At 47.3% G+C, this 17,750-nt stretch overlaps 1 protein-coding gene across 5 annotated transcripts in view; it reads left to right on the forward strand.

The window, feature by feature from the left end:
• MILR1 (mast cell immunoglobulin like receptor 1) overlaps positions 1 to 17,750 on the forward strand; it is a 56,519-nt gene that overhangs the window by 13,125 nt on the left and 25,644 nt on the right. For 4 of the 5 annotated variants that reach the window (XM_074388853.1, XM_074388854.1, XM_074388855.1 and 1 more), the window contains exons 4-9: positions 1,726 to 2,007; positions 3,960 to 4,082; positions 8,742 to 8,831; positions 9,719 to 9,775; positions 9,862 to 9,930; positions 11,459 to 11,539. In XM_074388853.1, coding sequence (XP_074244954.1) covers positions 1,726 to 2,007; positions 3,960 to 4,082; positions 8,742 to 8,831; positions 9,719 to 9,775; positions 9,862 to 9,930; positions 11,459 to 11,511 — 674 coding nt within the window. In that variant the 3' untranslated portion in view covers positions 11,512 to 11,539. Of the gene's footprint in view, positions 1 to 1,725; positions 2,008 to 3,959; positions 4,083 to 8,741; positions 8,832 to 9,718; positions 9,776 to 9,861; positions 9,931 to 11,458; positions 11,540 to 16,889; positions 16,914 to 17,067; positions 17,224 to 17,750 lie in introns of those variants that run through there. The other variant, XM_074388856.1, reaches the window with a different exon arrangement.

Raw genomic sequence — 17,750 nt, forward strand, 5'->3', positions numbered from 1 at the left:
GACTGAGTTTCACCATGTTGGCCAGGCTGGTCTCGAATTCCTGACCTCAGGTGGTCTGCTCGCCTCATCCTCCCAAAGTGCTGGGATAACAGGTGTGAGCCATGGAGCCTGGCCAAAAAAAAAAAAAAAAATTAAAGAAAGTAAATTAAAAAATTTTTTTTTTTTTAGGTGTGGACTCTTGAAGTCAGTCTGACTCTACCATTTACTAGCTGTGTGACCTTAGGCAAATTTCTCAGTCTCTCTGAAGCACAGTTGTTTCATCTATGGAATGGTCATGATACTATCTACACTGCAGGCTGTCATGAAGGTCAAATGAGGTCATGTGAATGGCATGCCTGGCACATGATAGATAATCAACAACTTCCTTTCCTACAACACTATCTTATTAATATGTTCTATAATAAAACATAGCTGTTTTTTTTTTCTGTTAGGTCATAGCATATTCTCTGTTGAGAGTTTCTCTTGAATCTATTTAGCAGGGTTACTTTCTGCTCTTTGGAGGAAGTGAAAGGTAATTGTGCAGCTGAGTTCTATAAATAAAAGTACAGTTAGAGAAAATGGTATTTTTGGAGCTGGGTGTGGTAGCTCACATCTGAAATCCCAGTTCTTTGGGAGGCTGAGGTGAGAAAATCACTTGAAGCTGAGTTTGAGACCAGCCCAGGCAACATAGTGAGACCCTGTTTCTACAAAACATTTGAAAATTAGCCAGCGGTGTGCCCTTGTAGTCCCAGCTACTGGGGAGGCTGAGGCAGGAGGATCGCTTGAGCCTAGGAGTTTGAGATTACAATGAGCTATAATTGTGCCACTGCATTCCAGCATGGTTGACAGAGCAAGACCCTCCCTATCTCTAAATAAATAAATAAATTGAAAATAAAATGATATTTTTGGATTTTAAAAAACCCACTGTAAATTTACAAGGATTGAGAATAAAAGCACTTCTTGGGCTGGTGGGATAGCTCATGCCTATAATCCCAGCACTTTGGGAAGCCGAGGTGGGAGGATCACTTGAGGGCAGGTAATACTGCATGTCTGTAAAAAATAAATATTAAAACCACTTCTAGGCTGGGCTCGGTGGCTCACGCCTATAATCCCAGCGCTTTGGGAGGCCAAGGTGGGCAGATCACGAGGTCAAGAGGTTGAGACCATCCTGGCCAACATGGTGAAACCCGTCTCTACTAAAAATACAAAAATTGGCCGGGCATGGTGGCACGTGCCTGTGGTCCCAGCTACTCGGGAGGCTGAGGTGGGAGAATCGCTTGCACCCAGGAGGCGGAGCCTGCAGTGAGCCGAGTTTTCCAACCTGGCGACAGAGCAAGACTCCGTCTCAAAAAACAAAACAAAACAAAACAAAAAAACCACTTCTTAACTTCACACTTAGAATTGGATCATTGACAAAATTATATTCATTATTAACAATAAATAGATTGTGAATTCTAGGAAAAGCAAGCTTGCACCCCAGTTCCTCAAAGCAGAGAGATGCCCTCCACTCTCTGGCTTTCTCAGTACTGGGCTGAGAAACTCGGCTAACCCCACATTGTGCAGGGTTAGCCACATACCCAGTGGCCTTTCCCAGTGGGCCCTGAGCTTCTTGACTTCTTGGGAAGCGGGGGGTCATTCATCTTGGTTGCACAGCCGGAAATGGAGGAAGGGTTCCACCCGTGTTTGTGGTCCGAGTGAGTGCACCCAATCTGTTTATCCTTTTCACATTCAATTTCATTCTTCTAGACCCAGTGACTGCCCCAGTGCTGAACATTACGGTCATTCAAACAGAAACAGACCAACATATAACATTACTCTGCCTCTCGGTCAGCGGCTCACTGCCCATCAATTACACTTTCTTTGAAAAACATGCTGCCATATCGCCAGTTATTTCCAAGTACAACAGGGAGCCTGCTGAATTTAACTTAACCAGGAAGAACCCTGGAGAAGAAGAGTATAGGTGTGGAGCTAAAAACAGATTGCCTAACTATACAGCATACAGTCAACCTGTCGTCATGCCTTCAACAGGTAAGAGTGACTGAGTTCTTTCAACCAGGTCTGAACTCGCTTCCAGAAACTGCAGGTACTCCTCTGCCCACTCATTCCCCACCTTGAGCCCAGGAGTTCGAGACCAGCCCAGGCAACATGGCAGAACCCCTGTCTCTACAGAAAATTCAAAAAAATTAGCTGAGGGTGGTGGTGCACGCCTGTGGTCTCGGCTACTTGGAGGATGAAGTAGGAGGATTGCTTGAGCCTGGGAGGTCGAGGCTGCAGTGAGCTGTGATCATCATGCCCTGCACTTCAGCCTGTGCAACAGAGTGAAACCCTGTCTCAAAGAAAAAATAAAAAGAAAAGGGGAGGGGAGAGGAGGGGGAGGAAGGGGATGGAAGGGGAGGGCAGGGGAGCTAGGTTAGCAAAGGCAGAAGGCACACTCAGCCACATCCTCAGAATAGAGTCCACGCCCTGGTGTTCAGGGAGGGAGCCTGCTGGAGTGGGCACTTGGCTATGAGTCACAGCCCTTCCGTTTACTGGCTGTGTGATCTTAGGAAAGTCATTTCACCTCCCTGAGCCTTACACACCTCATCTTGATGTTGGCCAGGCGTGACGGCTCACACCTGTAATCCCAGTACTTTGGGAGGCCAAGGCGAATAGATCACTTGAAATCAAGAGTTCGAGACCATGCTGGCCAACATAGTGAAACCCCATCTTTACTAAAAATACAAAAATTAGCTGGGTATGGTGGCACGTGCCTGAAATCCCAGCTACCTGGGAGGCTGAACCAGGAAGTCTGAGGTTGCAGTGAGCCAAGATCGCGCCACAGCACTCCAACCTGGTTACAGAGCGAGAATCAGTCTCAAAAAAAAGGAGTGGTGCCAATGAGATAAATAAGACAACACAGGCAAAGTGCCTAACACAGCATCTGGCCTGCAGCTAAAACACAACAACTGGCAGTTGTTTGGGTGACACGAAACCTACCAGCAGGGCTCAGGGCTTTGCCCAGGAAACACCCCGGCCTTTCTGGTGCTGATGAGCCCAGCGATGTTGTTGGTAATCGTTCTGTTAAATGCTGTGTTGCTTTCCTCTTCTTTGAATACCCCCTGCGGAAGATGTGCTTGGTCATGACTTTTTACACTTGATTACTTTATTTTATTATTTATTTATTTTTTGAGATGATGTCTCACTCTGTCACCCAAGCTGGAGTGCAATGGCACAATCTCGGCTCACTGCTACCTCCGCCTCCCAGGTACAAGAGATTCTCATGCCTCAGCCTCCCTAGTAGCTGAGATTACAGGCATGCACCACCATGCCCAGCTATTTTTTTGTGTTTTTAGTAGAGATGGGGTTTCACCATGTTGGCCAAACTGGTCTCAAACTCCTCACCTGAGGTGATCTGCCCAGCTCGGCCTCCCAAAGTGCTGGGATTATAGGCTTGAGCCACTGCGTCTGGCCTATTTTTATTTATTTATTAACTTATTTATTTGTTGAGACAGGCTCTGGCTCTGTCATTCAGGCTGGAGTGCAGTGGCACAATCATAGCTCACTGCAGCCTCCACCTCCTGGGCTCAAGCAATCCTCCTGCATCAGCCTCCTGAGTAGCTGGGATCACAGGCACATGCCATCACGCTTGGCTAATTTTTATTTATTTATTTATTTATTTTGTAGAGAGACAGGGCCTCACTATGTTGCCCACACTGGTCTCAAACTCCTGGCCTCAGGCGATCCTCCCACCTTGATCTCCAAAAGTGCTGGGATTACAGGTGTGAGCCACCACGCCCAGCCAATAACTTTATTGACTAATAAGCCAAGAACTTTATTGACTAATAAGTCCCATGAGTTGCAGCTGTCATGACCGTTTGGGAACCTGGGTGCATAGTACATTGGTTAACTTGGGAGACATTGCCTTTTCTAGAACACTTACCTGCTTACTGTCATTGGAAAAGAAAGTGCTATGGTCACCAGTGAATGCTGTCTTCTTCCAGGCGGGGACAGCTGTCCTTTCTGTCTGAAACTACTGCTTCCGGGGTTATTACTGCTGCTGCTGGTGATAATGGTGGTGATAATCCTAATTCTGGCTTTTTGGATACTACCCAAATACAAAGCAAGTAAGTTCTTTTAGTCACTTTACCACCGTTTTCCCATGGGTTTGGGATACAGACAGCAGGGCAGAGGGTGAGGAGGAAGGGAAAATGGGATCAGAAACAGAATGGGGAGAAAATGAAAATAGGAGGAAAAGATGAGAAAAGGGAGCAGGAATGGAATGGACTTCCTGAACGGTTCATGCAAAGGATAATTCTTCTTTCTCTAGGGAAAGCCTTTTCTGATTGAGAGCAAGCAGAGCTGGCTTCATAGGTGTGCAGCCTGTGAAGTCACACAGGCCCCTGCGCCAAGAAGAATTCCACATTTGGGTTAAAAAAAAAATTTTTTTTTGAGACAGTTTTGCTCGTTTCCCAAGCTGAAGTGCAGTGGTGCACTCTTGGCTCACTGCCACTTCTGTCTCCCAGGTTCAAGCGATTCTCCTGCCTCAGCCTCCCAAGAAGCTAGGATTACAGGTGCCCACCACCATGCCCAGCTAATTTTTTGTATTTTTAGTAGATACAAGGTTTCACTGTGTTGGCCAGGCTGATCTCGAACTCCTGACCTCTGGTGATCTGCTGCCTCAGCTTCCCAAAGTGCTGGGATTACAGACGTGAACCACCGCACCCGGCCTTCCTCATTTGGTTTAATGCTCTGCTGTTACCATCTTGAAATTATTTAATTTTTTTTTTTTAAGAGACAGAGTTCCACTATATTACCCAGGCTGATCTCAAACTCCTAGGCTCAAGCGATCCTCCCATCTCAGCTACCCAAAGTGTTAGGATGCATGAGCCACTATGACTAGCCACCACCTTGAAATTAAATTCTTTCCTTTTTTTTTGAGACAAAATCTCACTCTATTGCCCAGGCTGGAGTGCAGTGGCACGATCTTGGCTCACTGCAACCTCTGCCTCCTGGGTTCAAGCGATTCTCCTGCCTCAACCTCCCACGTAGCTGGGAAGACAGCCGTGTGCCACCACGCTTGTCTAATTTTTTCTTCTTTTTTTTTTTTTTTGAGATGGAGTTTCGCTCTTGTTACCCAGGCTGGAGTGCAATGGCGCGATCTCGGCTCACCGCAACCTCCGCCTCCTGGGTTCAGGCAATTCTCCTGCCTCAGCCTCCGGAGTAGCTGGGATTACAGGCACGTGCCACCATGCCCAGCTAATTTTTTGTATATTTTTTTTTAATAGAGACGGGGTTTCACCATGTTGACCAGGATGGTCTCGATCTCTCGACCTCGTGATCCACCCGCCTCGGCCTCCCAAAGTGCTGGGATTACAGGCTTGAGCCACCGCGCCTGGCTTGTTTGTTGTTTTAATACGGAGTTTTGCTGTTGTTGCCCAGGCTGGAGTGCAATGGAGTGATCTTGGCTCACCGCAACCTCCGCCTCCTGGGTTCAAGTGATTCTCCTGCCTCAGCCTCCTGAATAGCTGGGATTACAAGCATGCACCACCATACCTGGCTAGTTTTTGTATTTTTAGTAGAGACAGGAGCTGGGCGCGGTGGCTCATGCCTGTAATCCCAGCACTTTGGGAGACCTAGGCGGGTAGATCACCTAAGTCAGGAGTTCGAGACCAGCCTGACCAACATGGAGAAACCCCATCTCTATTAAAAATACAAAAAATTAGCTGGGCATGGTGATACGTGTCTGTAATCCAGCTACGTGGGAGGCTGAGGCAGGAGAATCGCTTGAACCTGGGAGGCGGAGGTTGCAGTGAGCCAAGATTGCGCCATTGCATTCCAGCCTGGGCAACAAGAGTGAAACTCTGCCAAAAAAAAAAAAAAAAAAAAAAAAAAAAAAAAAAAAAAAAAGAAGAAGAAGAAACGGGGTTTCTCCATGTTGTTCAGGCTGGTCTTCAACTCCCGACCTCAGGTGATCCACCCGCCTCAGTCTTCCAAAGTGTTGGGATTACAGGCGTGAGCCGCTGAACCCGGCCAAGAACTTGTATTCTTAATTTAAACACAAGTTGAAGTAAGCCACGTGAACAAGTGTTTGTTTCATGCTGGGTGCTGCACGTGGCGCGGCTGCTCCTGACTGCAAGTGCCTCAAGCCAGAGCTTTGCCTTGCGTGACTCAGTGTCCTCACTGGATCTGCCACGTAGGGGAAGCTCAGTGCACGAGGACTAACAAGCGTCATCCCATTAGCACAAAAGACACCTTCGAAAGATTTACAATTGTTTGAGGCTGGAAGTATTAAAAAATATTAGGTTGGTGCATAAGTAATGGCAGTTTTTGCCATGACTTTTATGGCAAAACCCGCAATTACATTTTTTGTTGTTGTTTTTGAGATGGAGTCTTGCTTCGTCGCCCAGGCTGGGGTGCAGTGGTGCAATCTCGGCTTATGGCAGCCTGTGTGTCACAGGTTCAAGTGATTCTCCTGCCTCAGACTCCTGAGTAGCTGGGATTACAGGCGCCCACCACCATGTATTTTTAGTAAGGACAGGGTTTTATGATGTTGGTCAGGCTGGTCTTGAACTCCTGATCTCAGGTGATCTGCTCACTTCAGCCTCCCAAAGTGCTGGGATTACAGGCCTGAGCCTGTGTGCCTGGCCCACAATTACTTTTGCACCAACCCAATATATATACATATAAAAATATATATATACATATGTGTATATGTATATTCTTTGTATGTTTCTATGCTTTCTAGATTTTCAACATAAAACTATAATCTATTCTGCTTTACGATTTTTTAAAAAGTTTACTAAACACGCCAGATTCAAAAAAACAAAAACAGAAACCAAAAAGCATCATTTCTCCCTTCCCCACCTTAAGTGCTACATCCAGCAGAAAACTTGTCAATGTTATTAGAAGCCTCAGTTACAGCCTTTTTTAAAAATGCTTTTTAGAGAAGGGGTCTCACTATGTTGCCTAGTCTGGCCTTGAACTCCTGGGCTCAGGCAGTTCTCCCACCTCAGCCTCCCAAAGTTCTGGCATCACAGTATTTTTTTTTTTTTTTTTTAATTACAATTTTTTTTTTTTTTTAGAGACAAAGTCTCACCATATTCCCCAGGCTGGCCTTGAATTTCTGGCCTCAAATAATCCTCTCACCTCGGCTTCCCAAAGCACTGGAATTACAGGCATGAGCCACTGCACCCTGGCCCACGTCTCCTGCCTTAAAAGCATGTTTCCCCTTCCTATAAATAGCCCAGGTTCTTGCAAAAGTGGCATTAATATTCTTTTTTTTTTTTTTTTAAATGGAGTTTTGCTCTTGTTACCCAGGCTGGAGTGCAATGGCGCAGTCTCGGCTCACCCCAACCTCCGCCTCCCGGGTTCAAGAAATTCTCCAGCCTCAGCCTCCTGAGTAGCTGGGACTACAGGCATGCGCCACCATGCCCAGCTGATTTTTTTTTTGTATTTTTAGTAGAGACGGGGTTTCACCATGTTGACCAGGGTGGTCTCGATCTCTTGACCTCGTGATCCACCCACCTCGGCCTCCCAAAGTGCTGGGATTACAGGCTTGAGCCACCGCGCCCAGCGGCATTAATATTCTTGATTACTGGCTAAAGCTACAATAGAATTCAGCAGGCCAGTCTTAGTGGCTCATGTCTGTAATCCCAGCACTTTGGGAGGCCAAGGTGGGTGGATCATGAGGGCAGGAGTTTGAGACCAGCCAGGCCAACATGGTAAAACTCTATCTCTACTAAAAATACAAAAATTAGCTGGGCGTGGTGGTACATACCTTTGTCCTTGCTACTCAAGAGGCTGAGGCAGGAGAATCACTTGAACCTGGGAGCGAGAGGTTGCAGTGAGCTGAGATCGTGCCAATGCCCTCCAGCCTTGGGTGACAGAGCTAGTCTCTGTCTCAAAAAAAAAAAAAAAAAAAAAGAATTCAGTGAGGCTGGCCAGGCACAGTGGCTCACGCCTGTAAATCCAGCACTTTGGGAGACTGGGGCAGGCTGATCACCTGAGGTCAGGAGTTCAAAACCAGCCCAGCCAACATGGTGAAACCCTACCTCTACTAAAAATACAAAAGATTAACGAGGTGTGATAGTAGGCGCCTGTAATCCCAGCTACTCAGGAGGCTGAGGCAGGAGCATCACTTGAACCCAAGAGGTGGAGGTTGCAGTGAGTGGAGATTACACCATTGCACTCCAGCCTGGGCAACAGAGCAAGACTCCGTCTTAAAAAAAAAAAATTAGCCAGACATGGTGGCGCACACCTGTAATCTCAGCTACTTTGGACGCTGAGGAAGGAGAATCACTTGAACCCAGGAGGCAGAGGTTGCAATAAGCCAAGATTTCGATGGCGCCACTGCACTCCAGCCAGGGTGACAGAACAAGACTCTGCTTCAAAAAAAAAAAAAAAAAAAACAAAAAAAAACAAAAAACCGAGAGCATAAATTCAGTAGGCCATTTACGCTCTCTTGAAGATATTACAAAGCTTCCACAAACTGTTCTCTCAGCAAAGGAAAGAAAATAAGTCTGGCTAGTTCAGGCATTATCTGATAGGCAAAGCATATTCCTCTGAAAGCCAGGATAAGAAATCAGAAGAGCCCCTGGCTTGGAGAAGCCGTGTCTAGACTCCCTGTTGAGTCTATAGTTTTCTTCATCAGACAACAGTTTGGGCCATAGGAGCATGTTACTCTTTGTTTCAGAACTTTGGGGGAATTCTGCTCCTTGGCTGAAGAGATAAGAAAAATGTGGCTGAATTGGTTTAATTTAATGATTCTGTGCCAATTTATGCAGGAAACGCTATGAGAAATAATTTGGCCAGGGACTGTGGAGCTGCACCCATGGAAGCTGGAATCTATGCAAATATCCATCAAAAACAAGAGAGTAAGAGAACTTTGTTGCATGTTTTGGGTGGTTTCAGGTTTTTGTCCTTTTTATTTTGTTAAGGGTGTATAGACATACGGGGCGATGGCAGGGTGGAGCAAAAGGGATAGAGTTCAATGTCTATTGATGCCCAGTCCCACTTTCTAGGGGTAATAACCAGTCTTTTTAGTCCTTTCACAGATATTCTCTGTATATAATAAAATAAACAAATGGTAGCGATTGTAGCATATCGTAGGTATGACTTTCTACACCTGGATTTTTTTTTTTCACTTATCTTGGAGATTTTTCACATCTGTTCAGAATGATCCGCACCGTGTCCCACAGTCTTTCGTGGTCACCTCCCAAAGCAGGCATCGCGCATTCCTTCACAGTAAACAAGACCCAGGGCTTTGGCTGATGTATTAGTACATTCTCATGCTACTATAAGGACATACCTGAGATGGGGCAATTTATAAAAGAAAGAGGTTTGACTCACTGTTACACAGGGATGAGGAGGCTGCAGGAAACTTACAATCATGATGGAAGGGGAAGCAAACACATCCTTCTTCACAAGGCAGCAGGAGAGAAGAATGAGAGCCGAGTGAAGGGGGAAACCCCTTATAAAACCATTAGCTCTTGGGAGAACTAACTCACTATCACTAGAACAGTATGATGGAAAACACCCCTATGATTTAATTATCTCCATCCAGTCCCTCCCATGAGATGTGGGGATTATGGGGACTACAATTCAAGATATGATTTGGGTGGAGACACAGCCAAACCCCGTCATCAGCTGACAATGGAACAATCCCAGTCAACACAGCCACATCGCAGGTGCAGTGCTGAGCAATTTACCCACCTTGTCTAACACAAACCAACCCCCAATTTATGTCATTCTCATTTTACAGAGAAGGAATCTGTACCAGAAGTGGGATCCAGACTGTGTGTTTCCACAGCCCAAGATGGTGAGCACGTTTTGCAGCGTCTTTCACACTGCCTTCATGTGGTCAGATAACTGCCCAGTAACTCCTATTTCTTAACTTTTGCCCAGGGGCTGGACACTCCCAGGAGCTACAGTATGCCACCCCCGTGTTCCAGGAGGTGGCACCAAGACAGCAAGGTGAGCCACAAGTTGGGATAAGAGGTGCTGGTGAAATGAGACAGGTGGTCCCTGTGATGTCACCATACTCAGGGGCTTCAGGAGCTCGAGAATGGGGTGGATGGCAGCAACACAGGCACACTACAAGGAACCAATGGCAACCAGCACCCAGCTCCTAAAAAATCTCATCAGGGGATGGAGGCTGGGGAAGAGGGAAGGATGTGGTGGTGCAATGTCATGGAAAAAGTCCAGAGGAGGATGCAGGATCATGAGTCAAACATTTCCCTCCCTCCCTCCCTCCTTCCTTCCTTCCCTCCTTTTTTTCTTTCTTTTTTTTTTTTTTTTTTTTTTTTTTTTTGAGACGGAGTTTCGCTCTTGTTACCCAGGCTGGAGTGCAATGGCGTGATCTCAGCTCACCACAACCTCCGCCTCCTGGGTTCAGGCAATTCTCCTGCCTCAGCCTCCTGAGTAGCTGGGATTACAGGCACACGCCACCATGCCCAGCTAATTTTTTTTTGCACTTTTAGTAGAGATGGGGTTTCACCATGTTGACCAGGATGGCCTCGATCTCTCGACCTCGTGATCCACCCGCCTCGGCCTCCCAAAGTGCTGGGATTACAGGCTTGAGCCACCGCGCCCGGCTTTTCTTTCTCTTTCTTTCTTTCTCTCTCTGTCCTTCCCTCCCTCCCTTCCTCCCTCTCACTTTCCTTCCTTTCTTTCTTCTTTCTTTTCCTTCTTTCCTTCCTGCCTTTTTTGTTTTTTGTTTTTTTTTTAATTTTTTTTTTGAGACGGGGTTTCGCTCTTGTTACCCAGGCTGGAGCGCAATGGCGTGATCTCGGCTCACCGCAACCTCCGCCTCCTGGGTTCAAGCAATTCTCCTGCCTCAGCCTCCTGAGTAGCTGGGATTACAGGCACGTGCCACCACGCCCAGCTAATTTTTTGTATTTTTAGTAGAGATGGGGTTTCACCATGTTGACCATGATGGTCTCGATCTCTTGACCTCGTGATCCACCTGCCTTGGCCTCCCAAAGTGCTGGGATTACAGGCTTGAGCCACCGCGCCTGGCCTTTTTTTTTTTTTTGAGACATGGTCTCACTCTGTCACCTAGGCTGGAGTGAAGTGGCCCAGTCTTAGCTCACTGCACCCTCTACCTCTTGGGCTTAAGCAATCCTTCCACCTCAGCCTCCCAGGTAGCTGGACTACAGGTGTGCACCACAATGTCTAATATATATATATTTTTTGGTAGAGACAGGTATTTTGCTATATTGCCCAAGCTGGTCTTGAACTCCTGGGCTCAGCCAATCTTCCTGTCTCAGCCTCTCAAAGTGTTGGGATTACAGGGATGAGGCACTGTGCCCAGCTAACATTTTCAAGAATAAATTATTTAACACAGTCCAGGAAAAAAGTAGTTAATACCTGGTTCTGTCAGTCCACTACTAGAAGTAGTTAATACCTGGTTCTGTCAGTCCAGCTACTAGAAGTAGGATTTTTCAAAACAGCCTCTTTGGTCACATATCCTAAGTGAATTATTTTCCCTCTTATATTTCAGAAGCCTGTGATTATTATAAACCTGGATATGTCTATGCTGAACTCACCTTCTGAAATTTACAGAAACAAACTACATCTCAGGGTAAGATGCTTTTTATGAGGTTGATTTCCATGAAAAAGAAAAGCAAACTTGAGGCCGAGGCAGGTGGATCATGTGAGGTCAGGAGTTCAAGACCAGCCTGGCCAACATGGCAAAACCCCCATCTCTACTTAAAATACAAAAATTAGCTGGCCATGATGGCACACGTGTGTAGTCCCAGCTACTCGGGAGGCTGAGGCAGGAGAATCTCTTGAGCCTGGGAGGCAGAGGTTGCAGTGAGCCAAGGTCATGCCACTGCACTCCAGCGTAGGGGACAAGAGCTAGACTTCATCTCAAAAAAAAGAAAAAAATTTTGATGTTCTTTGATGTTCATGATTTAGGTACCCCTCCAGACTTAGCTAACGCTGAAGTTGTGCCTTTGGCTGGTCATGTTTACCTTTCCTGGTCATGTTCCAGGGAGAGAACCCCCTCAGAGTTGAGTTGTGGGGAGGGAGAATATTTTAGTCCTCTAGGGCTGCTGCCACAAATGACCATACACTGGTGGCTTAGAGCAACCGTTTCACAATTCTGGAGGCCAGAAGTCCAAAACCAAGGTGAGTATAGAGCCATGCTCCCTCCAAAAGCTCTGGGGAGGACCTTCCTTGCCTCTCCCAGCTTCTGTGGCTCTAGGAATTGCTTGTGGCTGCTTCAGTTCACCTTCTTTCTGCCTCTGTCTCCACATTGTTGTTTTTTTTTTTTTTTTTGAGACGGAGTTTCGCTCTTGTTACCCAGGCTGGAGTGCAACGGCGCAATCTCAGCTCACTGCAACCTCCGCCTCCTGGGATCAGGCAATTCTCCTGCCTCAGCCTCCTGAGTAGCTGGGACTACAGGCACACGCCACCATGCCCAGCTAATTTTTTGTATTTTTAGTACAGACGGAGTTTCACCATGTTGACCAGGATGGTCTCGATCTCTTGACCTCGTGATCCACCCGCCTCGGCCTCCCAAAGTGCTGGGATTACAGGCTTGAGCCACCGCGCCCGGCCCTCCACATGATTTTTTCTGTTCTCTCTTGTCTCTCTCTCTCTCTCTTTTTTTTTTTTTTTTATTGAGGTGGAGGCTCACTCTGTGGCCCAGGCTGGAGTGCACTGGCACAGCTCACTGCAACCTTCGCCTCCCGGGTTCAAGTTATTCTTGTGCCTCAGCCTCCCAAGTAGCTGGAATTAAAGGCACCTGCCACCATGCCCAGCTAATTTTTGTATTTTCAGTAGATACAGGGTTTCACCATGTTGGCCAGGCTGATCTCAAACTTCTGACCTCAAGTGATCCACTGCCTGGGCCTCCCAAAATGCTGGAATTACAGGAATGAGCCATCATGCCAGCAATATGAATGCTTTTAATGCCATCGAATTACACACCTAAAATTGGTTTAAAAGGCACATGTCCTTCAGCAAGAGGGCTTGCAAGCATTGCAAGTTTCATATTCTCTCTCTCTCTCTCTCTCTTTTTTCCTTTTTTGAGACAGAGTTTCGCTCTTCTTGCCCAGGCCTGGAGTGCAATGGTGCTATCTTGGCTCACTGCAACCTCCACCTTCCAGGTTCAAGCAATTCTTCTGCCTCAGCCTCCTGAGGAGCTGGGATTACAGGTGTCTGCCACTGCACCCAGCTAATTTTTGTATTTTTAGTAGACACAGGGTTTCACTCTGTTGGTCAGGATGTCTTGAACTCCTTACCTCGTCATCCGCTGGCCTCAGCCTCCCCAAGTGCTGGGATTACAGGCATGAGCCGCTCCACCGGCTGAGTTTCATATTCTCAAATGTCCACATCCCAAGGCCCACCCCGTCCCTTTCAGTGTCAGAAGTCAGTAGAGCAGAACTGCTAGATGTACTCATTCCATCTCCTCCATGGTTGTGCCACCCTTGTTTAAATTGTACTTTAAGTTCTGGGTATATGTGCAGATCTTGCAGGATTGTTGCATATGTACACACATGCCATGGTGGTTTGTGGCCTCCATACCCCCCCCCGTCACCACATCAGGTATTTCTGCCAGTGTTATCCCTTCCTAACCTCCCCATCCCCCGCTGTCCCTCCCCTAGTCCCCCATCCCCTAACAGACCCCAGTGTGTGACGTTCCCCTTCCTGTGCCCATGGGTTCTCATTGTTCAACACTGCCTATGAGTGAGAACATGGCGGTGTTTGGTTTTCTGTTCTTGTGTCAGTTTGCTGAGAATGGTGGTTTCCAGATTCATTCATGTCCCTTCAAAGGACGTGAACTCAGATCCTAGAACTGGCTTTCAGCGCAGCCTTCCAGCTGCCTGTGAGAAACGAGGGTGGCTTAAACCTGGCCCTCAGGTTCCACAGCTTGCCCTGCACCCGGTAGCCTCTCATTTTCTCCTCACAAAGCTTCTAACACAGTTAAGAGAAGCCAGCTGACTCCGCAGTCCACATCATCAGGATTGCCTCAAACCTTTCAAGTGCCAGAATGCTGGTGTCTGTGAGTGCCCCACTTCTTCCTAAACCTCCTTCCCCATGGCGAGAGAAGGTCTTAGGAATTGCAGAGCTGTGGCGTCCTAAGGGTTCTCACCGCCTACCTATCACCAGCCAGGGAGTCCTTGTTGCCACATTCCGGAGGGGGTGGTTTTGTTCTCTGAGGCTGCTCTCTAGGGCCTTCTGGTCCCTTGTCTTATCCTGGGTTAGACCTGAAAGCAGAGCCTGAAATAAGGCCTTCTGCAAAAATCATTTATGTAGGAAGCAGGCCCAATGCGCCACAGGAAAAGCCAGTAGCAGGGAGTTTTGCTGAGGTGGGCACTGTGGTGGGCAGCTGGCTGTGAGCCCACTGGAATCTTCTGAAGAGCCCAAGAGCCTCTTCTCAGTATTGCCTACTTGAGGATCGACAGTGAGAGGCATGTATCCATTGGTGTCCAGCCCTCATAGGTTGAGGGTCACCCCAGGAAGTGACACCTCACCCACTTCTAGACCAGCATGTGGGTATTCCAAGCAGGCCTCCATCAGTGTCTCACCCCAGGCTCTGTAAACACAGTGCACAGAGAGTAGGCCTCAGATGCAGCTGGGTCAGAGGGAAGGCCCGGGGATATGACGCAGGACACAGAGGTGGCTGATGTACCACCTGTCAACAGTTCCACTATCGCAACTATAACAATGACACTAATAGGGCTGGGTGTGGTGGCTCACACCTATAATCCCAATGCTCTGGGACACCAAGGCAGAAGGATTGCTTGAGCCCAGGAGTTCAAGACCAGCCTGGGCAACATGGCAAAACCCTGTCTCTACAAACAATGCAGAAATTAGCCAGGCGTGGCTGTCACTAAAATTAGCATGTCTGTAAGTGCAGCTACTCAGGAGGCTGAGGTGGGAGGACAGCTTGAGCCTGGGAGGTCGAGCCTGCAGTGAACCTTGATTGTACCACTGCACTCCAGCCTGAGCAAGGGAGTGAAGCTCTGTTTCAATAGATAAGTAAATACATTAATTAATTAATTTAAAATGACAATAATAATATCTGATATGTGTTGAGCTTATAGCATGTTCCAGGTATTATTATTATTATTATTTTGGAGTTTTGCTCTTGTTGCCCAGGCTGTAGTGCAATGGCACAATCTCAACTAACCACAACCTCCCAGGTTCAAGCGATTCTCCTGCCTCAGAATCCCGAGAAGCTGGGATTACAGGCATGCACCACCACACCCAGCTAATTTTTGTATTTTAGTAGAGACAGGGTTTCTCCATGTTGGTCAGGCTGGTCTCGAACTCCCGACCTCAAGTGATCTGCCCACCTCAGCCTCCCAAAGTGCTGGAATTACAGGAATGAGCCAGTGCACCTGGCCTCCTGGTACTATTATTAAGTGCTTTGTGTACCTGTCCTCATGTAGCCCCACAATACCTCTTTGGAGCAGGTACTCTTATTTCCCTCTTTTCATACAAAAAGAAACTGATGCACAAGGTCACTCAGCTAATACCTGATGGAAACAGGAAAGGGACTCAGGTCTGAGTGACACCAGAGCCCACACTTCTTTTCTTTTCTTTTCTTTTCTTTTTTTTTTTTTTTTTTGAGACGGGCTCACTCTCTTGCTCAGGTTGGAGTTCAGTGATGAGATCACAGCTCACTGCAGCCTTAACCTTCCAGGTTCAAGCAATTCTCCCACCTCAGCCTCCTGAGTAACTGGGGTAACAGATGCAACCCACCACACCTGGCTAATTTTTGTATTTTTGTAGAGACAGGATTTTGCCATGTTGGCCAGGCTAGGCTCAAGCTAATCCTCCCACCTCAGCTTTAAGCCCAGGCTTAAGCTACTGGGCTCAAGTAATCGTCCCATCTCAGCCTCCCAAAATGTTGGGATTACAGGTCTGAGCCACCATGCTGGGCTAAGCCCACATTTCCAGGCGCTACCTCATTAACGTTCCAAGACAGACACCTGGATATTGAGGTCAGGGCTTGCGAACCTGATCATTGGATCAGAAAAGTCATCAGGTAAAAATCATCAAGATCAGCAAGGATTCCTGGACCTGTGGCCCACACACACTCACTTAAGATGCCCCTGTGTCAAGGGGCAAAGCCAAGGGAAGGAAAGTGGGAGAGAGATCAGCCAGGCAGGCAGCAGGAAGCACCGTCATGCGTTGATTAATGACAAAGATAGGTTCTGATAAATGTGTGTCATTAGGCAATTTCACTGTGTAAACATCAGTGTATTTGCACAAACCTAGTAGCATCCACTACTCCACACCTAGGCTATATGGTGTAACCTATTGCTTCTAGCCTACAAACCTGCAAGGCTTGTTACTGTACTGAATACTGGAGGCAATTGCAACACAATGGTTTTTTTGTATTTAAACATAGAAAGGGGGCTACTGTCACATATGCGGTTTGTGGTTGACTGTAACATTGCTATGCAGTGCATGACTGCATCTGAAAAATGTATGCAGAGGAGGAATGGGCATTTGGGCAATGGTTATGAACAAGGAGGTGGATTGTGTGAGTTTCGGGCCTGTGGGCAGGAGTCATGATTGTGTGAGACCAGGGGACATCCAGGCAGGGACAATGTTGGAAATAGATGCTCAGTGCCACAATGAAAAATTAGCATTGAGACAAAGGATTTTTCAGCAATGCAATTTTTACTTCCTGGACTGCAGGAAGGGTACTCTCGCTAGCCATCTTGCCACAAGAGTACAATGAACAAAGGAAAAAACATATTTCTTTCTTTTTCTTATTTTTTTGAGATGGAGTTTTGCTCTTTTTGCCCAGACTGAAGTGTAATGGTGGGATCTCGGCTCACTGCAACCTCCACCTCCAAGGTTCAAGTGATTCTCCTGCTTCAGCCTCCCAAGTAGCTGGGACTACAGGCACGTGCCACCATGCCCAGTTAATTTTTTTTTTTTTTTTTTGTATTTTTTTAGTAGAGATGGGGTTTCACTATGTTGGCCAGGCTGGTCTTGAACTCCTGACCTCGTGATCCGCCCGCCTTGGCCTCCCAAAGTGTTGGGATTACAGGCGTGAGCCACTGCACCTGGCCCGACATATTCTTTCTTTCTTTCTTTCTTTCTTTTTTTTTGAGACGAAGTTTCGCTCTTGTTACCCAGGCTGGAGTGCAATGGCGCGATCTCGGCTCACCGCAACCTCCGCCTTCTGGGCTCAGGCAATTCTCCTGCCTCAGCCTCCTGAGTAGCTGGGATTACAGGCATGCGCCACCACGCCCAGCTAATGTTTTTGTATTTTTAGTAGAGACGGGGTTTCACCATGTTGACCAGGATGGTCTCGATCTCTCGACCTCGTGATCCACCTGCCTCGGCCTCCCAAAGTGCTGGCATTACAGGCTTGAGCCACCGCGCCCGGCCAAGTTACGCTTATTTTTTGTTTTTGTTTTTTTGTGTTTTTTTTTTCCTTTTTGTGGAGAACGGGGTCTCGCTATATTGCCCAGGCAGGTCTCGAACTCCTGGGCTCAAGCTATCCTCCCGCCTCTGCCTCCCTAAGAGCTGGGATTACAGGCGTGAGCCACAGCGCCCGGCGAGTGTTTCTTTACTTTCTGGCCCAACAACATATTCCAGGTTCATCTTGTCCTTGTCCTCATCCGGCTCTGGAGTCAGCTGTATTTCCAGGGAGCTCTGGTTCCTTTAGGAAGAGCCCTGTATTTAGAAACAGAGGCTGAGCTCTAGCTGTGACCATGGCGCTTAGGGTGTTCGTGTTTCTAGACCCTTCCAACTATCAGAGGTTAGGAATGCGTTTATACATACATTAACATCTATACCTATTTCCATCTCTACAG

Source organism: Saimiri boliviensis, chromosome 17 (assembly GCF_048565385.1).
Source record: "Saimiri boliviensis isolate mSaiBol1 chromosome 17, mSaiBol1.pri, whole genome shotgun sequence".
Taxonomy (NCBI): Eukaryota; Metazoa; Chordata; class Mammalia; order Primates; family Cebidae; genus Saimiri; species Saimiri boliviensis.